Below are 19,064 nucleotides of genomic sequence, written 5' to 3'. Positions count from 1 at the left end.
ATCATATAAACAATTTGGTTCATGCTTTCGTGGTCATAACTGTCTTCCTTATTCTTCCCTTAACTTCATATTCTATCTTTTGTTATAGCAGAAACTGGAAAGAAAGGATATTTGAATGATCTCTCCTCACACTGAGGTTTAGTTTCAAGACAAACTCTTTAAAAAAAAAAGTGCTAAAATTTCAGAAGTGTTGTGAACAAGTTTAGAGGACATGTAAATAAATTTAGTGCAAATGCCTAGTTAAGTCTGTACCACACTCAACGTGCAGAATGAGAAACTTGGAAGAGCAAACTGGGAAAACAGTATAGGGAAATCAATCAATTTCTAATTATTGTCTTCACGATAAAGTTTTTAATAAGAAACCAACACAACACCGATATATTCTTCAGTTCCAGTATTCATTTATAACTATTTACATTCTTTCTCAGTGATGGATTTTTAACTAAGCAGTACAGAGTCAGAATCACTTCTGAAAAAATGAGAGAAAGATATATGAGGAGTTAACATCATAAATAGACAATTATGATTTCATGTTTTAATGCTCTGATTAGGTTTTCCTTTCCCCCTTTTTCCTGTTTAACTTCTTTTGTTTTAGATAGACAAGTGATAATTTAGAAACTTCTACCTATAATGAATCTTCCACGGGTGCACTAACTGTAAATTAATTTAGATTAACTCTTTGAGATATAAACCCACCCTAAGAAAATTACTTAATGGCTTTAATCAGATTACATTAGGCACGAAGGGATAGGAGGAAAGGTGTATTTAAAACCAGAAGATTCGGGACTTCCCTAGTGGTGCAGTAGTTAAGAATCTGCCTACCAATGCAGGGGACACGGGTTGGATCCCTGGTCCAGGAAGATCCTACATGACGCGGAACTAAGCCCGTGAGCCACAACTGCTGAGCCTGTGTGCCACAACTACTGAAGCCCGTGTGCCTGGAGCCCGTGCTCCACAACAGGAGAGGCCACCGTAAGGAGAACCCTGCGCACCACAGTGAAGAGTTGCCCCGCTTGCCACAACTACAGAAACTACACGTTGCCCGTGTGCAGCAACAAAGACCCAACGCAACCAAAAATGAATAAATAAATAAAATTGATTCTTTAAAAAAAACAAAACAAAAACAGAAGACTCAGTCCCTGGTCTAAAGAAGTTCAGAGTCTAATGAGGAAAAATTCTGATCTTATCCAGCTGTTCCATTAACTGATATTTCCTGACTTCCTTTTACTATCTACTTTACTCCTCTTCCCACAAGGAAAAAGGTACATTAATGTAAGTTTAAAAACACACAAAAGTATACTTTCTTCGAACAGTTTATATGTATATGTAAAGTATGAAAACAAGGACCAGAAGCATATATACCAGTTATAATGGTTGCCTCTGAGAAAGGGTGAAGGGATCAAGGGAATATTTAGCTTTCAGGTTAAGTTTTTTTAAATTATAGTTGATTTACAATATTTTGTCAGTTCCACATGTACAGCAGAGTGATTCAGTTATATACACATATATTTTTTTCAGATTCTTTTCCATTATAGGTTATTAAAAGATATCGAACATAGCTCCCTATTTATATCCTTATTGCTTATCTATTTTATGAATAGTGGTTTGTATCTGTTAATCCCAAACCGCTAATTTATCCCTCCCCACCACGCTCCCTTTCCCCTTTGGTAACCATAAGTTAGTTTTCTATGTCTGTGGGTCTCTTTCTGTTTTGTATACAGATTCATTTGTATTATTTTTTAGATTCTGAAATATAAATGATATCATATTTGTCTTTGTCTGACTTACTTCACTCAGTATGATATTCTCTAGATTCATCCATGTTGCTACAAATGGCAATATTTCATTCTTTATTATGGCTAAGTAATACTCCATGTGATAGACAGACAGACAGACAGATAGATACCACATCTTCGTAAGCCAATCGTCTATTGATAGGTTGTTTTTTTTTTTTGACATCTTTATTGGAATATAATTGCTTTACAATGGTGTGTTAGTTTCTGCTTTATAACAAAGTGAATCAGTTATACATATATATATGTTCCCATATCTCTTCCCTCTTGCGTCTCCCTCCCTCCCACCCTCCCTATCCCACCCCTCTAGGTGGTCACAAAGCACTGAGCTGATCTCCCTGTGCTATGCGGCTGCTTCCCACTAGCTATACTGATAGGTTCTTGGGTTGTTTCCATGTCGTGGCTATTGTAAACAGTGCTGCTATGAACACTGGGGTGCCTGTATATTTTCAAATTAGTTTTTGTCTTTTCCAGATATATGCCCAGAAATAGGATTGCTGGATCATATGGTAGCTCTATTTTTAGTTTTTTAAGAAACCTCCGTTGGGACTGACATATATACACTAGTATGTATAAAACAGATAACTAATTTTTAAAAAAACAATTAAAAAAAAAAGAAACCTCCATACTGTTTTCCATAGTGGCTGTACCAATTTACATTCCCACCAGCAGTATAGGAGAGTTCCCCCCCTTTTTTTTATCGGAGTATAGGTGCTTTACAAACCCCTCCTTTTTTTTTTTGGCTGTGCTGCACAGGCTTGCGGAATCTTAATTCCCCAACCAAGGATTGAACCCAGGCCCTCGGCAGTGAAAGTGTGGAGTCCTAACCACTGGACCACCAGGGAATTCCCCATTTGTAGACTTTTTGATGCTAGCCATTCTGACAGGTGTGAAGTGATACCTCATTGTGGTTTTGATTTGCATTTCTCTAATAATTAACAATGCTGAGCATCTTTTCATGCGCCTGTGGGCCATTCTGTATGTCTTCTTTGGAGAGAAGTCTATTTAGGTCTTCTGCCCATTTTTTGATTAGATTGTTTTTCTGATATTGAGTTGTATGAGCCGTTTATATATTTTGGAAATTAAGCCCTTGTTGGTTGTATTACTTGAAAATATTTTCTCCCATTCCATAGGTTTGTCTTTTTGTATTGTTGATCATTTCTTTTGCTATGCAAAAGCTTTTAAGTTTGATTAGGTCCCATTTATTTTTGCTTTTATTTCTGTTGCTTGCAAGATTGATCTAAGAAAATATTGCTACAATTTATGTCAGAGAATGTTTCCCCTATGTTCTCTTCTAGGAGTTTTATGGTGTCATATCTTATATATAGGTCTTTAAACAATTTTGAGTTTATTTTTGTATATGGTGTGAGGGAGTGGTCTAATTTTATTGATTTACATGTAGCTGTCCAGCTTTCCCAACACCACTTGCTGAAGAGACTGTCTTTGCTCCATTGCATATTCTTGTCTCCTTTGTTGTAGATTAACTGACCACAGGTGTGTGGGTTTATTTCTGGGCTCTCTATTCTGTTCCACTGATCTATAATATATGTCTGTTTGGGGGCCAATATCACACTGTTTTGATTACTGTAGCTTTGTAGTCTTGTCTGAAGTCTGAGAAGGCTATGCCTCCAGCTTTGTTCTTTTTCCTCAGGATTGCTCTGGCAATTCTGGGTCTTTTGTGATTCCATATAAATTTTAGGATTATTTGTTCCAGTTCTGTGAAAAATGTTATGGGTAATTTGATAGGGATCGCATTAAATCTGTAGATTGCTTTGGGTAGTGTGGCCATTTTAACAATATTAATTCTTCCAATCCAAAAGCATGGGATATCTTTCCATTCCTTTGAATCCTCTTCAGTTTCCTTTATCAATGTTTTATAGTTTTCAGCATATAGGTCTCTCACCTCCTTGGTTAAGTTTACTCCTAGGTATTTTTTCTGACATGATTTTAAACTGGATTGTTTTTTTACTTTCTTTTTGATATTTCATTGTTAAAGAAACGCAACAGATTTCTGTATGTTAATCTTGTATCCTGCTACCTTGCTGAATCCATTTATTAGTTCTAACAGTTTTTGTATGAAGTCTTTAGGATTCTCTATATAGAGTATCATATCGTCTGCACATAGTGACAGTTTTACCTCCTCCCTTCCAATTTGGATACCTTTTACTTCTTTTTTTTGTCTGATCGCTGTGGCTAGGATTTCCAATACTATGTTGAATAGAAGTGGTGAGAGTGGGCATCCTTGACTTGTTCCAGAATTCAGCAGGAAGGCTTGCAGCTTTTCACCACTGAGTATTATGTTGGCTGTTGGGTTTGCTGTAAATGGCTTTAATATGTTGAGATATGTTCCCTCTATACCCACTTTGGTGAAAGTTATTGTCATGCATGGATGTTGAATTTTATCAATTGCTTTGTCTGCATCTATGGAGATGATCATATGGTTTTTGTCTTTTCTTTTGTTAATGTGGTGTATCACACTGATTTCTTTGCATATGTTGAATCATCCTTGCAAACCTGGAATGAATCCACCCTGATCATAGTGTATGATCCTTTTTATGTACTGTTGGATTTGGTTTGTTAATATTTTGTTGAGGATTTTTCGTCTATGTTCATCAAAGATACTGGCGTGTAATTTTCTTTTTTTTGTAGTGTCTCTGTCTGGTTTTAATATCAGGGTGATGGTGGCTTCACAGAATGAATTTGGGAGTTTTCCCTCCTCTTCAATCTTTTGGAATAGTTTGAGAAGGATAGGTGTAAGTTCTCCTTTTTATGTTTGGTAGATTTCCCCATTGAAGCCATCTGATCCTGGATTTTTGTTTGCAGGAAGCTTTTTTTTATTACAGATTCTATGTCACTTCAGTGATTGATCTGTTAAAATTATCTGTTTCTTCTTGACTCAGTTTTGGCAGGCTGTATGTTTCTAGAAATTTGTCCATTTCTTCTAAGTTGTCCAATTAGTTGGCATATAACTGTTCATAGCATTTTCTTATATATATTTTGTATTTCTGCAGTATCATTTGTTATTTTTCCTCTCTCACTCCTTATTTTGTTTTTTTGAGTCCTATCTCTTTTCTTCTTAGTGAGCCTGACTAGAGGTTTGTCAATTTTATCTTTTCAAAAAAACAGCTCTTGGTTTTATTGATCTCTTCTATTGTTTTTTTTACCTCTATTTTATTTATTTCCTCTCTGATCTTTATTTCCTTCCTTCTGCTGACATTTGGTTTCGTTTTTCTTATTTTTCTAATTCTTTTAGGTGGTAGGTTAGGTTGTTTGGGATTTTTCTTGTTTCTTGAGGAACTTCCCTCTTAGAACTGCAATTGCTGCATCCCAATATGTGCTGTCATTATTGTTTGTCTCGAGGTATTTTCTGATGGTCATGTCCCGCTATGCACGTACTGACATTGGGTTCGGTCCAGACCACATCCCAGGCCCTCAGGGCTGTCTCCATGCACCTAGATGGAGTCCTCTCCCAGGGCTAACCACACGAGTTTCAGTGCCTAGCTACTGCATGTACTAGCAGCCTCCCTCCCCACAGTGCATGTTTCCAGCTTGGAAGTGTGATGAGGTGGCAGCCAATAGTACTCATCCCTCTCCACCCTAACAGGTTAAATTTTTAAAAGCAAAATGTATCCAATGTATTACTACATATAGTTTTTTAAAACATAGCCATAAAAAATTTCTGGAAAAAATATGCTAAAGTACTAATGGTGCTTGATTCTGGGTGGTATGAACATGAGTGAAAGACATTAACTTCTTAGTATTTACCATTTAAGTTCCTACCAGTCCATCACAAGGGAAGGTGTAGCATTTTATTGGTTGATTAGTTTATTATTCTTATCAGAGATGCCCATATTAACAACAGTTGCCTTCTCACAGTTCCTAGAACTATACCTAAGTATCATAGTGATAGTGTTACCTTTATTACTGTTGAGCCTGTTACAAAGACAATATTAGATGGAGCTTCCTAAATCTCCTATCACATATTCTAAAGCAAAGGTCTACAGTCAAGATTTCTGCCAAACATTAAAAAATAATAATAAAACTAAGGTGTAACACTGCAGGCACAGGTAGTGTGCCACCTGCATAGACCCTTATGCTCTTTGCTGTGGTATGCTTAATACAATCACATCTGCAGGTGACAGGAGACTAGTTCTAGATTTCTGTACCCAAGATAATTGGAATACTTCCCATAGGAACCAACTACCCAAATCCTTCCCCTTATCTAAGTGATTTCCCACAATAGTCCATCATGAAGTTTTATAGTATCTCAAAAAAACAGCTCTGGCTTTTTGGAATAAGCCTAGCAGGTAAAGTAATAAATCACCAGTATTTCCTTAAGGGCTGCTCAAGTTTTCTGCTAAATACAGCAGGCATAATATGCTTCATATCTAAGTTTGAGACCAAAACCCCAGATATTTCCCAGTTGTATGGTTCTTGATTTTCCTAGGTGTCCAAAGTCTTCATGAAATTCTCTTAGAACAATGAGATAGCAATCTTGGGCATGTTAATGTACCTCTCTAAGCTGCTGCTTTTTCAAAGTTAATTAATTAAACAGATAAGTAAGTAATAAAATTAAAATATTTCTGTGAAGATAAAATTAAGTTCTATACAAAGACTTCAGCAGAGCTTGAAACACAATAAACATATATATTACTGTAGACACTGTAATAAACATCCCTCTGGCTGGAGGGCTCCTTTACCATAGGGCCTTCCCACCATGCTATCCTCCAGATTTCTACTATACTCTAAAACAGTGAGGGTCTCTTCCCTGGGCTCCAAAGTTGACAGCCATGTTGGGCCTAGTCTTCAGAAATAGCTTTGAGTTTTCCATTTCCTTAAAGAGATTACCTCACAAAGTACAAACACACTTGCCTCCCTCATTAGGGACAGTTTCCTAGGAGATGTACCTTGTTGGTAAGCTTAAACTTACGGCAAATACAGATGTTCTAGTCAGTTTAAACCACCCATTATTGCCCTCAGGTAATAAGATTATTGTCAGTCCATTTGTGACTCTATGTAACGCTCCCTAAATGTATCTGAGACTGAGTTCCTATAGGATTTGCTAACAGAAACCTGTAAAGTGTCAGGTCCTATTAACTGTCAGATTGCCATTAGCATTATTCCTCCACTTCCCAGACATGCCTCAACCCCTAGCAATGGACACAGGCCATGTTCGATTTATAGTGTATCTCTCTTATTTACTCGCTTGGTTACTGAATAGTTCTTTTTAAAAGCACTGACCTGTTCTCTGGTTACAAACACTTAGAGCCTCAGTTTTGCTGCTAATGAACTGTATGATCTTAGTAAAGTTGCACGTCTCTAGGTGTCAGTTTTGTAATCAGTCAATTAAGGATATCTTTAATGTCTATGATTTAATTTCTATCATTCCACTACTAGATAAGTATCTCAGACAAAAAAAATTATGAAAGATATATATAGATTTACCATGGAAAACACAGCAATCCCACCAGCTTATTTTAAGACTGGAAGTGTATAAAAATAGGTTTTTAGGACCACTGTGTACGGCTGTGTAGGCTGTGCACTGCAATAAGTACCTGGCTGAGGGGGGTGCTTAAGTACAGTGTGCGTTGGGTCCACCAAAGCTTACACCTAGAGGAAGGAATGCCTTTTTCTTCTTACATAGGTGGTATCTGCTAACTGAGCTATATTCTCATGATGAACTGTTTGCTCAAAGGTGGTACTGCTTTCTAATTCATCCACCCAGCAGGCTATGCCTTTACCTAAATTGCACAAAGACATCTCATTTTACAGGTCACAGGTGGCCTGCAAAAGTAGAACTATAAAAGAATTCTACACTACTAGTAACAATTGATCTCATCACATAAAAAGATCTCCAAAACACAAAGATGCAGGAAAAGACTTCAAGATCAATTTCTCCCCAAATTGGTCATACTTAGAGTGCAGACACACACACACACACACACACACACACACACACACACACACACACACACACACACACACAAAATAAAGAATTCTTCAGAGGAGAAATGTTCACGAACAAAAACCTGAAGTCAAAGAAAAGGCTTATCAAAAATCTAAATAAACCATGTAATATAAATAACTTTTACTATTTTAAGACTAAAATTTTTTGTGTCAAAGGCATCTGGAAAACACAGACACAATTTTTTTATACTTACCCTCTTCACACAGAAATTGTGAAAATCAACAGAACAATATAAAGCAGTTAAAATACACTTAAAGAAAATATAAACAAAGAATTTATTACTCTTAAGTACTAAATTATTTTAAAAGTAACATTTAAATAAAAGGAATAAAGAAATGTGTTTTAATGACCCTAATTTTAAGAAAACATCAAAATCAATAGCATGGAGCTTGTGAAGCAGCCATAGAAAGAGAGTGGCAAGTGTGTGCGTGTGTATATATATGGGTTACATGTACCCTTAAGACATAAGTGATGCTGGAAATTATTTTTAATAGCATTTAAAATTAACTCACCAAAAAAAATAACATCATATGATTTTTAATAATATAGCTATTCCGCCATATGTAAATATAGCTTGGTCATCTCTATGGTGAACTGAGAATGCAAAGCTATAAATAACAGAGACATTCTAATAATTTTACACTAAGTTTGTTTATATAAAATCTAATAGGCTTCTCCTATCTAATATAAAAATGGGAAGTACTAAATAGCATGAATGGAATTTCAAAGGTTGTTCTATCTTACCAACTTAAACAAGATATCACAACCTACTATCTAACTCTTAGGCCTTTTTAAAATAAGAGGATTATCAGAAAATCTGCTTAATTTTAAGAACAACAAAGTAAAATAAATTAAAATTGTGAACAAAGAAATTTGATAAATTATTTTAATGTTTATTTTTCCTAGAAAAATTTCTTATAGATATTATCCCCTTTTGTATTCCAAAAAAATGGAAGATTAACATGGCCACCTAGAGGAGAAAATATGATCAACAAATAGAGGCCATAATATTTTCTTACTTTTTCTACAGTATCTGTATTTCAGATTTATAATATATAAACTGCTCTAAAGGACCCAACTGAAGGGGTTAATTATGAATGAAAGAGACTTAGGGAGGACACTAAAGCAGCAGTGATGACCAAACAGAAGCTAAAGCATCATTCATTTTTGCAGTGGACTTGACAAGTACAGCCTTTATAAACTTACTGTGTGACCTTGGGTTAAAAATTACTTATTTGATCTAAAATCTCCTCTCACTTCTGTAAAATGGAAATAATCTTATCTACCACAATGTGTTGCAGTGAAGCCTAAGTATAACAATGTGTACAGAAACTATCAGAGTCAGGCACACAGTAGGAGCTCAATGAATGGTAGTTCTCCCTACTTGATCAGAAAGTTCTCTTGCACTGGTCCTCCTAATCCCTATCCAGGCCCTCCCTGACCCTCTCTACTCTTTAGATATTTCCAATATTGGCTGTTCCAAAGCTTCTCTACTGGAATTATTCAGAGATTGAGAAATGGGGTAATGGTTCTTTACCAGCCCTAATGAGGTAACAATATGTCATGTAAAAAATGCACATTTAAAAATATTTTTCCTTCTACCTTATAATTCCCTTTAGTCACCTCAACCCACATTAGTCAAGTGTTACCTTCATAAACCTGCAGAATAGTATGCAGAACAAAGGGTCAGAGCAGTAAAGAGAAGCATAACCTACTCTACCGATCCCTTTCCTTGTACCTCAGGAGAATGAACCAAATCCTATAAGAGAACTATACTCAGTAGCCCTCTTAGGTGACCAGACATGAAGTGAGCAGTACTTCTCCTGAGTCAACTATGCAGAGGCACAACCACCTGGCAGAGACTCAAATGTGTATTAGAAACAAATCCCCATCCTTCCCAAATATATACCAGAGGAGGGTTACTATTGTTGGGTTGGAGGGAGAAGGTGAACCCCTTCAACTACCTCTCAAGATTCTTGACTCTGAAAGTTGATAGAGAACAAGTGGTATGAAAGTGCAGGCAGCAAATGTACACTCTCTTCCACTTATTCTCTCCTAACCACCTTCAATCTCATGTATGATTCTACACTACTAAAATGTACACTGAAAGTAACTGATCATCTTCTACTGGACAAAGGGGCTTGTCTGAATTCTCATCCTCCCCAGTTTCTCTGTGGTGTAGCATTCGAAACTCTCCTTCCGTGTCTGATGAAATGCAACATTCTCCTGGTTCTCCACTTTATGGTTGTTACTTTCTCTTCTCTGTTTAAGTGACATCCTTAATTCTCTGTTAATGAAAGGAAATGACTCTCTTATCTTTTCTCTCCATATATTCTCCCTCAACAATTTAATCCCTTCCCTTGGTTCCTATTCTCTAAGTATATACAATCTGAAAAAAACCTTCTCCCAAACTCCATTCATGATTTCAAGATCCACAGCCATTTCCAGTTGCCTAAATATTCTGCCTTACCATATACACAAAACCACTTTTATCTTCCACCCCAACCCACCATCCAAGAAAAAACCATCCCTCTCTGGATTTCTTATTTATATTAATGACCTCATCATTTTCCTAGTCATACTTGCTGGAAACTAGTGTCATCTTTGACACTTCCTTCCTTCTTTCTAATGTTCCAAATACATTTAGTTCCTAAATCCAGTAAATTGCACCTCTGTAATGTCTCTCCTATCCTCCTATATTCCTCTTGCCACTACTTCAATTCAGATTTTTACCATTTCCCACATAGATGACTCCAAAGACCTCCTTAATTGGTGTCTTTTCCTATAGCCTTCCTGTTGCTACATTACTCTTTCTAAAGCACATCTGGTCATGGTTCCTTGGTGAAAAACTTTTAGTGAGTTTTCACTGGTTAACAAATTAAATCCAAACTTCTACTCAGTGAGGCACTCCAGGCTTTAGACCTCACCTCTTTCCTTTTTATTTTACATATGTGTGTGTGTGTGTGTGTGTGTGTGTGTGTGTGTATACTAATATACAGTATATATACTGATATACTGATACATATATATACTTATATACACACATACACACACACACACACATATACATACATACACCTATGTTAGAGCCAAGAGGACTTTTCTCTTGTCCTGAAATAGTCCCTACATTTTACCACTGCGTACTCTGGCGTTTATGAACTTCCCTCTATCTAAAATACCTCTGCTTATTCTTTTCAACTTTATACCCATTCTTCAAAGCTGAACCCAATTGCCATTTTCATGGATGTTCTCTCACATCTTCCCCAATGGATGGTAATTCACTCCCTTCCTTAAAACCTTTTAGCATTTTATACGTACTTCTGCATCTTTGCCTGTGGGCATGTTCAGAACTTACTATCACTTGAAATTGCTTTTCTCTAAAATCTGGAGCTCTGAAATCTCCCTCTCTAATCAAGTTTTCCTATTCTTCCCTGACTCCACTGATTGCTGTTGAGTGTATTTTGCACTCACAGCAATCTTTGATTTTTCAATTAGCAATAATCTATGATACAAAAAACTATCCTCCTAGTCTACTGTTATCTTACATTACCACTTGTTCATCTCCCCATCCTAAATCCCAATGACAGTATTTTACCAACAAGGATATCCACCTCTACCTGGATATTCCACAGACACCTCAAATTCAGCATGACTGAAACTAAATTATCTCCCTCCCACAAACTTACTTCTCTTATGCTTTCTAAACTAATTAAACAATCTTAATTCCTTACTCATTGCATATGTTCAGTCACTCACCAGGATATACTGAGACCATCCCTCAATCTACAAATTCTTTGTCCCTCAATTAACATTGCTAATGAGGATCTCATCACTGTTTATCTAACCAGTCCTTTTGCCTCCAGTAGTTCCTACCTCCAATTCATCTTCTATTACAGTAGTTAAATAATCCTTCTTAAACACACTGACCTAAAAGTGCCACACTATCCAGCTTAAAAACCTTCCAGGGTTCTACATTCCCTATAAGACAACATCCAAACTCCTGAGCATGGCATTCAGCACAGATCCTAGGTTAAAGACACTGAAACACACTGTCTTCTGCTTTCCTGCAATCACTATTACATGGTGGTTGAACAGTTCTCCCTCAAGTCTAGTTCACCTATCCTGTGAAGGCTGCATCATACATCAGACTTCCCCTTTCGCCACCTCCCAAACAAAGTCTCAGTCCTCCTCTGTATTTTTACATCACGTTGTTCATGTAACTAGCAGACCTCTTAACACACTACATTACACATGTACTCACTGGTCATCCTCCTCCAGTCTGTGGGCTCTTTAAAACAAGCTTGTTTTTATTCATCTTTACATCCACAGGATCTAGTATGGCACATAAAAAAACTTTCAACAAATGTTTATGAAATAAATAATTTCAGAATGCCTAAAATCAATCTACCCTGGGTGCTTTATCAAATGATTTAGGGTAGAAATGGTAGAAAAGTACAAGTGGGTCCTAAATATATAGGTGAAATGAAATGAGAGGGTGACTCCAGAGGTGAGGGCAGGAACAGAAGAGCCACTGAGATTATGCTTCTCTCTTCGCCCCTTTTCCCACAGATTGTTGAGCCACGCGAGAATAACAGGACTACAAGGAAGAAGCAATCAAGCCAGCAGAGAGGCAGAAGAAGGAGTGAGCAGGGAAAAATAAAACCCTAAACTGAAGCTGCAGAAAGGGAAGTGTCTAGGGTCACAGACTACACACTCAGGGCTTGCCAGCAGCTACTCACTATCATCACCATCAATGCTTCACCACCCATAACTATGACTACCATTTACTGATCACTTACCTATCACGCACCAGACACTATGCTAAAAACACCACACATACCATTTAATGTCCATGACAACCCTATCAGCAAGGTATTATTCACACTTAGAGACAATGAAACAAACCTAGAAACTATCAAGTACACTGCCCAAGGTTTCGCCGCTAATATGGTAAGTCACAGGGCCAGAATGTGAACAAGGATCAGGCTTCAAGACCCATTCTCTTTCTGCTCTACTATTCATGAGCCAGGGTTTACATTATTCAGTTATCTTTGTAAGCACATGTCTTATTTTCTCTAGTACTAAGAAAGGTAATTCTGAGGGTAGAGTCCATGTCTAATATTTTTTATTTCTTTCCTAGCATCTCATAATAAGCCTTCCATATTTGATTAATTTCTTACTGTACTATGTACTAGCAGAAATAAAAGGGAGGTATATCAATCTTTAGTTAGCATGAAGCCAAATACAAAAATTTAACTCCTTTGCCAACTGTATGTGCCAGAGTAAGTCATCAATAGTAACAGGCCCCAAAACACAAACCACAGCTACAATATTAAGGTTAGTTTGTGTTTGATATAATAATAAAAATGCTATTTAAAATATATTGCTCTTTTCTTCATATCTGGGCATAAATATAATAATTACTAGGAGTAGTCACACATTGTATCAATCACACAAACAACTTACTTAGATGTGGAAATAAAAATGCTTTAGGTAATGGTAAAACCTTTTTTATTTCTCTTTTAGAAAGATATAAAAACACTTGAGAGTGGACCTGTATCTTCTACATAGGTTGACTTCTAATGTCAATGTCAGCACATGAGGCAAAAATCAACAGGGGACAAAAAAACCCTTGAAAATTCCTTAAATTTCCCTTAAAGTCTCGTACTATACAGTACTGGCTCTCAATAAATCTATCTCAGACAGTTTTTCCTCCTACATGGAAGAGATCACCACTCCTTCTGCTTCATGCCACATGAAGTATCTGGCTCATGTTAGGGCCCATACTGAATGAAAAAGCATTCATTTACACACTAGAATCATATTCAACACTGTGAGATTCTTAGACCATATCAGTTCCTGTAACAGGTATTTAGGAACTGATTCCATCTGAGACAACAGCAGATTCACACTTCCCATCTCATGATTGCTAGGCATATGTTCATTATGAAAAGAGAGAATTACCACTGTATTTAAATTATTTGGTGTTTTGCTTTTGGGTGTTTTGGTTTTAGTTTTGGTTTTTGGCTTGAGCCCAAAGATTTGAATTTGAATAAATTATATTCCCAGAAATGTGACCCTACCATATATGCTATCTCTTATTTATTGTACAACCACAGACACCTAGAGTTTTAGAAACAAATAATCAAATACTATAGTGTAAAAAAAAAAAAACAACTTAACCTATCTTACCTTCATCTATTGATGCTTCGCTACTGTATCCATCATACTCTGCAGAGAGAGGGCTATATTTCTGTCTTGTTTCCCAAGTATAGCTCTTTTGTCTAGAATCTGCCAATGGTAGTCTGGAATTGTGTGATCTGGATAAGGCCTCATGATATTTACCCAGTGCTTCATCTTCACTTTCAGAGGACGAACCATGCTCATCTTTGTCAATGTAGGAATTATCTATTTGGAACGACAAGGAGAGCAGATCAAAATATAACGCAATAAAATGTAGCGAATTTGCTATAGTTACATACATGTTACATGCTTATATATGTATCACATATATTCATACACACACAAATATATATATATATAAACATATATATACACATACACACAAACTGAATTTTCAGCTTTAGAAAAATAGTTTTTCATTTAAGAAGCCCAAGCTTTAGATTTTTATGTTTTAATAGAAAAAACTGACTTGTATATTTGAATTATATAAATAATATTAGTCATAGGGATTTTCCAACCACGGTACAGGTAAACAGAGTAATAAGGCTCTCCATCTTACACAATTATTTTTAAAGCATCAGTAGCACACAAAGGAAGTTATAAGTATTGCCAATACATATGGACCTGATTCAAATAATTCATGCTACAAGAGATGTTTTTGGTTATCATCTTAGTCAAAATTTTCGTAACTGATGACGCTCAGTGTTAGAAGCAGAACAAAGAAATGGACAGACATACACTATCGATGGAATTGTAAGCGGTACAACTTTTCTAGAGAGCAATCTGGCTATACATATCAAACTTTCTGATCTGCATATAGTCCTTGACCCATTTCTAGGAATTTACCAATTCCATTTCTAAGAATTCAGCCTAAGAAAATAATTAACAAGTGAGCAATGATATGTATTTGAGACAATTTACTGCACTGTGTTTAACAGCAAAGGAAAACAAAAATAAATATGAGCTAAATGTGCATCACTGAGCCTTGGTTAAGTAAATTATGATACATCTATGCAATGATATACTATACAGTCATTAAAAATGAGGAGGTGGACTTACAAGTACTCACAGGGAAAGAATAACTACCACATCATGTTAAGAGAAAAGAGAAGCTTTTCTCATGTTAAGAGAAAAGAGAAGAAAAGAGATTAACATACGTATGCCTACATGCAACATATACACACATACATGCAGTATAAGTTTACACGTACATACAAAAACGTCTGGAAGCATATACACCAAGCTTAACACATTATCTGTGAAAGGCAGACTTACTATGAAAATTCTACTTGAATATACCCAAATTTCAAATAAATTTTTCAGAAGGTAAATTAATTAATTTTATATTATTTTAAAAAGCACTAGTGGGGCTTCCCTGGTGGCGCAGTGGTTGGGGGTCCGCCTGCTGATGCAGGGGACGCAGGTTCGTGCCCCGGTCCGGGAGGATCCCACATGCCGCGGAGCGGCTGGGCCCGTGAGCCATGGCCGCTGAGCCTGCACGTCCGGAGCCTGTGCTCCGCAGTGAGAGAGGCCACAGCGGTGAGAGGCCCATGTACCGCAAAAAAAAAACAAAAAAAACAAAAAAAACACTAGTTATTACCATTTTTTTAAGGTAAAAATTTTGAAACTGCATCATGTTGACATTCATTTAGACCATGATGCAACCTTCTCAGAATTATAAAATAACTCTAGAAGGATAAAGAGACCATAGCAGTCAGAATTTATTAGTTCAGTCTAGATATTTCTCTCATTATACTCAGCTAAGATCATCTGCAGTAGACAAATCAATGTTTGAAATTCAGGTGGGGAGACACAGAATGAGTAATTTTAAAATATGGGATAGAAACTGAATGTTTACAGTTAGAAGTAAGGGAGCTTGGACGTCACTAGTCTAAGTCCTGCCTTTTAATTCAGCAAAATAAAACCATCAAAGGGTGAAACTATGACTGATGTTATATTCTGCACTGTCCAATTTAGTAGTCACCAACCACATGCAGCTATTTAAACTAAGTAGAAATAATAAAATTTAAAATCTAGTTCTCCAGTGCTACTAACCACGTTTCAAGTGCTCAATAGCTACATGCAGACAGTGGTTACTATATGAAGCAATATAGATATGTAGAACTTTTCCATCATTGCAGAAAGTTCTATTGGACAGAGATGGCATCTGCTGAGATGGCAGATCTAGTCTAGAACCTAGGCATTCTGACTCCCAGGGTTTAGCACTTGTGGGATACCATGGTGGTGGTCTTAAGGCAGCAGGAGAGTTCTGAGGAGGGTAACTAGAAATTCACCTACTACAAAATATTACCTAAAGTAGCCCTGCATTCAGGAACAGAGAAGGAAACTCTTCTTCCTCTTATTATACCTTGTAAGCTCTGTCAGAAACTAGGACACAGGTACTAGCAACATTATAGTTCAGCTAATGAAGGGACAATCCATATGGGTCAAATGATTTTCAAAACGATTTTAGAACATAACATGTTTCAGTTTAGTGCTGACTATAATCTAGAATACTGCAGAAATATTTGATTTCTTTTAGGTAGCAGCATGTTTCTTAATGAAAACAAATCAAAACAAAATTTAAAATTCTGTATTGCTACTGCAGTATTTATTACTAGCATCCATTCTACTGTTATTTTATGAATAAAATAATATGTAAACTATTCTTCTTAATTTTATTTCTCTTTTAATTTTTGCTACTTCAAGTAATAAGGCTACCAAAACTAAACCAAGGCTACCAAAAAAACACTGAATCTGACATTCAAAAAACTGCTACAAGAATAGACTTCAAAATGGAGGTATTTCCAAAAAGTGGCATTCCTTTTTAATTAGCTCATCCATCCTGGATCAGCCTCTATTATACCATTTAAAAAACATTCATATAATTGATAAATAGCAGACCCTATTATGCACAAAGTCATGTAGCAGAACTGAAACAGTCTTCTTCATTTCTACTGCTACTCAGTATTTTGGTTATTTTATGAGAATGTAAATATACATAAAAATACTGTATGTATCTTTTATAAATAAAAGCCAGTGTACTTCTGGCCTTGTGATCAGATCAGCAATTAATGAAAATGACTAAAGGATAACCAGGTGTACTAACTAGCGATATGAAGCAATTCTGCAACCAAAACCAAGTAACTGTCAGCTAATTGTTTTAAAAATTGTCACAAATATTGTGGATGAAAACTATAACTGCTTAGTTGGAATCTTAATTCTACAAAGAGAACTCATGAATAATAATAGATTGTTCATGTATACACATTGGAAACATGTCATATAGAACTCTTAATATATGGCTAAATGAATAGATACATATCCTGAAGCATGTTATTCAATAAGATAAAAATCTATTGCTCTCAAGGAAAAACAAAACGTTTGGTACATTCTTACTAGGAAAGATGTGAAGAGCAACACGGTATAAAGGGCTTAAGGGTTGGTTACAAAAATATAAAATTTTTAAATCTAACTGTAGCACACCAAATAAATTCCAATTAAAGTATGCACACTACTTAAGAAAACCACAGAACTTCTGATTGAAAAATAAATGGGCATTAAGTAAAATTAAGGCCCTTAAAATTGGCCAAATAATGCAGGGACCAGGGGCAGTAACTAAATTAGAGGTATACAAATAACATGAATGCTTTTGAAATGACTCTGAGAAAAAAACTGTATGACTTTAAAAATGTCTCCCAGTAAGAGGATTCAAGAAAGTCTTAAATTAGATATACAGACATGTATAGAAAAATTTAGAAATTTGGATGCTTTCCTAACGTAAAAAATCAAGAGAAAATTTTATCACTCAAACTCACATTAGGAGACCTCACCTTTTTCTGGTATTATCTCAGAATATTTTTCATCTTTACTCTTTGCTGTTTCTTTTTTGGCAGAAATGGCTTCGTTTTTCTTTGTTTTTATGTCTCCTTTCACTTTGTAGTATTTTGTTGGATTTATTTGTTCTTTGATTTTCCATAACACTTACCTTTAGAATTAGTTGATGCTGCTGGATGTATGTCTTTTTTCTTAATGGATTTCTGTATCATATGTCTATTGCTTTCCAAAATACCTTTTGGAGAACATTCATTTCCTGAACACTTATTCCCTTTGGATCCTTTACTTTTAATATGTTTTTCAGCCTTCTTTAAATAATTTTCTTGCATTTCTTGAAATCTTACCTCCTTTAGGTCATGCTTACCATTATTGGAAATTCCTAATCCATATTTTCTACATCTGTCAGTACTTTCAAGTTCTTGACAAGTAGATCCAGCCCTTGCATACTGCTTGCTAACTGATATCCTACCATCACTCATCTGGCCTTTCAAAGAAGAATCACCAGCAGTATCGGTTTCTTGATATTTTGATAGTGTCTGTTGCCTATTATTAATATGTTTAAATACTCCTTCTTCATTCATTCCTTGATCTTGCTTTTGTGAAACTGAAGTATTATAGCTATTTATTCGATTTGCTTGGTGCTCTAAATCGAATTGTGTTTTCTGACAATTAGTGTTTTTAGAGACTTCTGGTAACGTGGTATTTTCTCGTTTAGAAGTATCTACAGCTTCTGTTGCTGCAGGGCTTTCCTCTTCTGGGCGGAAGCCGCTTATCATACTTGCTACCTGTTCAGCAACCGAGTCAGTGAAAGCATAGCTGACTTCCCCCACAGCAGTGGTCAAATCTTCCACAGCATTACTGATTGTGTCCACCAGAGAGGACACTGAAGGCAGATTCTGCTGAAAATTTTTGAAAAATGCCATTTTCTAACTCCTTGTTCCTAAAAGGTGCAAAAATGGAATTTTCTCTTCTCAAAAAATCAACCACTTTCAAGTCTGAATTTAACATTTACTTAAATGGTGCTATTCATTAGCCCAATATCAGTATTTCACATTGTATCTTTTAATTTTTCTGTAAATGCTTATGCAATGGAAGAAATATGTTGAAGTAAAGACGCTTCAAAAAAAAAAACCACTTGGTTTAAACGTAATGACTTTTTCCCACTCCACAGCTATCATAACAGCAGCAAGACAATATTTTCCCCTCAAATACTATTGAGTTTTTATTCTATACCTGCAAGAAGAAGTATAAAAAGGATTTTTATTATGTACTTTTTAGTTTAT

The 19,064-nt window shown here is 35.9% G+C and overlaps 1 protein-coding gene across 1 annotated transcript in view; it reads right to left on the bottom strand.

The window, feature by feature from the left end:
• Positions 1-18,704, bottom strand: part of SYT14 (synaptotagmin 14) — a 147,280-nt gene extending 128,576 nt beyond the window's left edge. Inside the window, 3 exon segments of the mRNA XM_073807432.1 lie at positions 13,954-14,169; positions 17,778-17,915; positions 17,918-18,704. Coding sequence (XP_073663533.1) covers positions 13,954-14,169; positions 17,778-17,915; positions 17,918-18,704 — 1,141 coding nt within the window.
• Positions 18,705-19,064: the final 360 nt, after the last annotated feature.

Source organism: Tursiops truncatus, chromosome 1 (genome assembly GCF_011762595.2).
Source record: "Tursiops truncatus isolate mTurTru1 chromosome 1, mTurTru1.mat.Y, whole genome shotgun sequence".
NCBI lineage: Eukaryota > Metazoa > Chordata > Mammalia > Artiodactyla > Delphinidae > Tursiops > Tursiops truncatus.
This window is presented reverse-complemented; position numbering and strand designations above follow the sequence as displayed.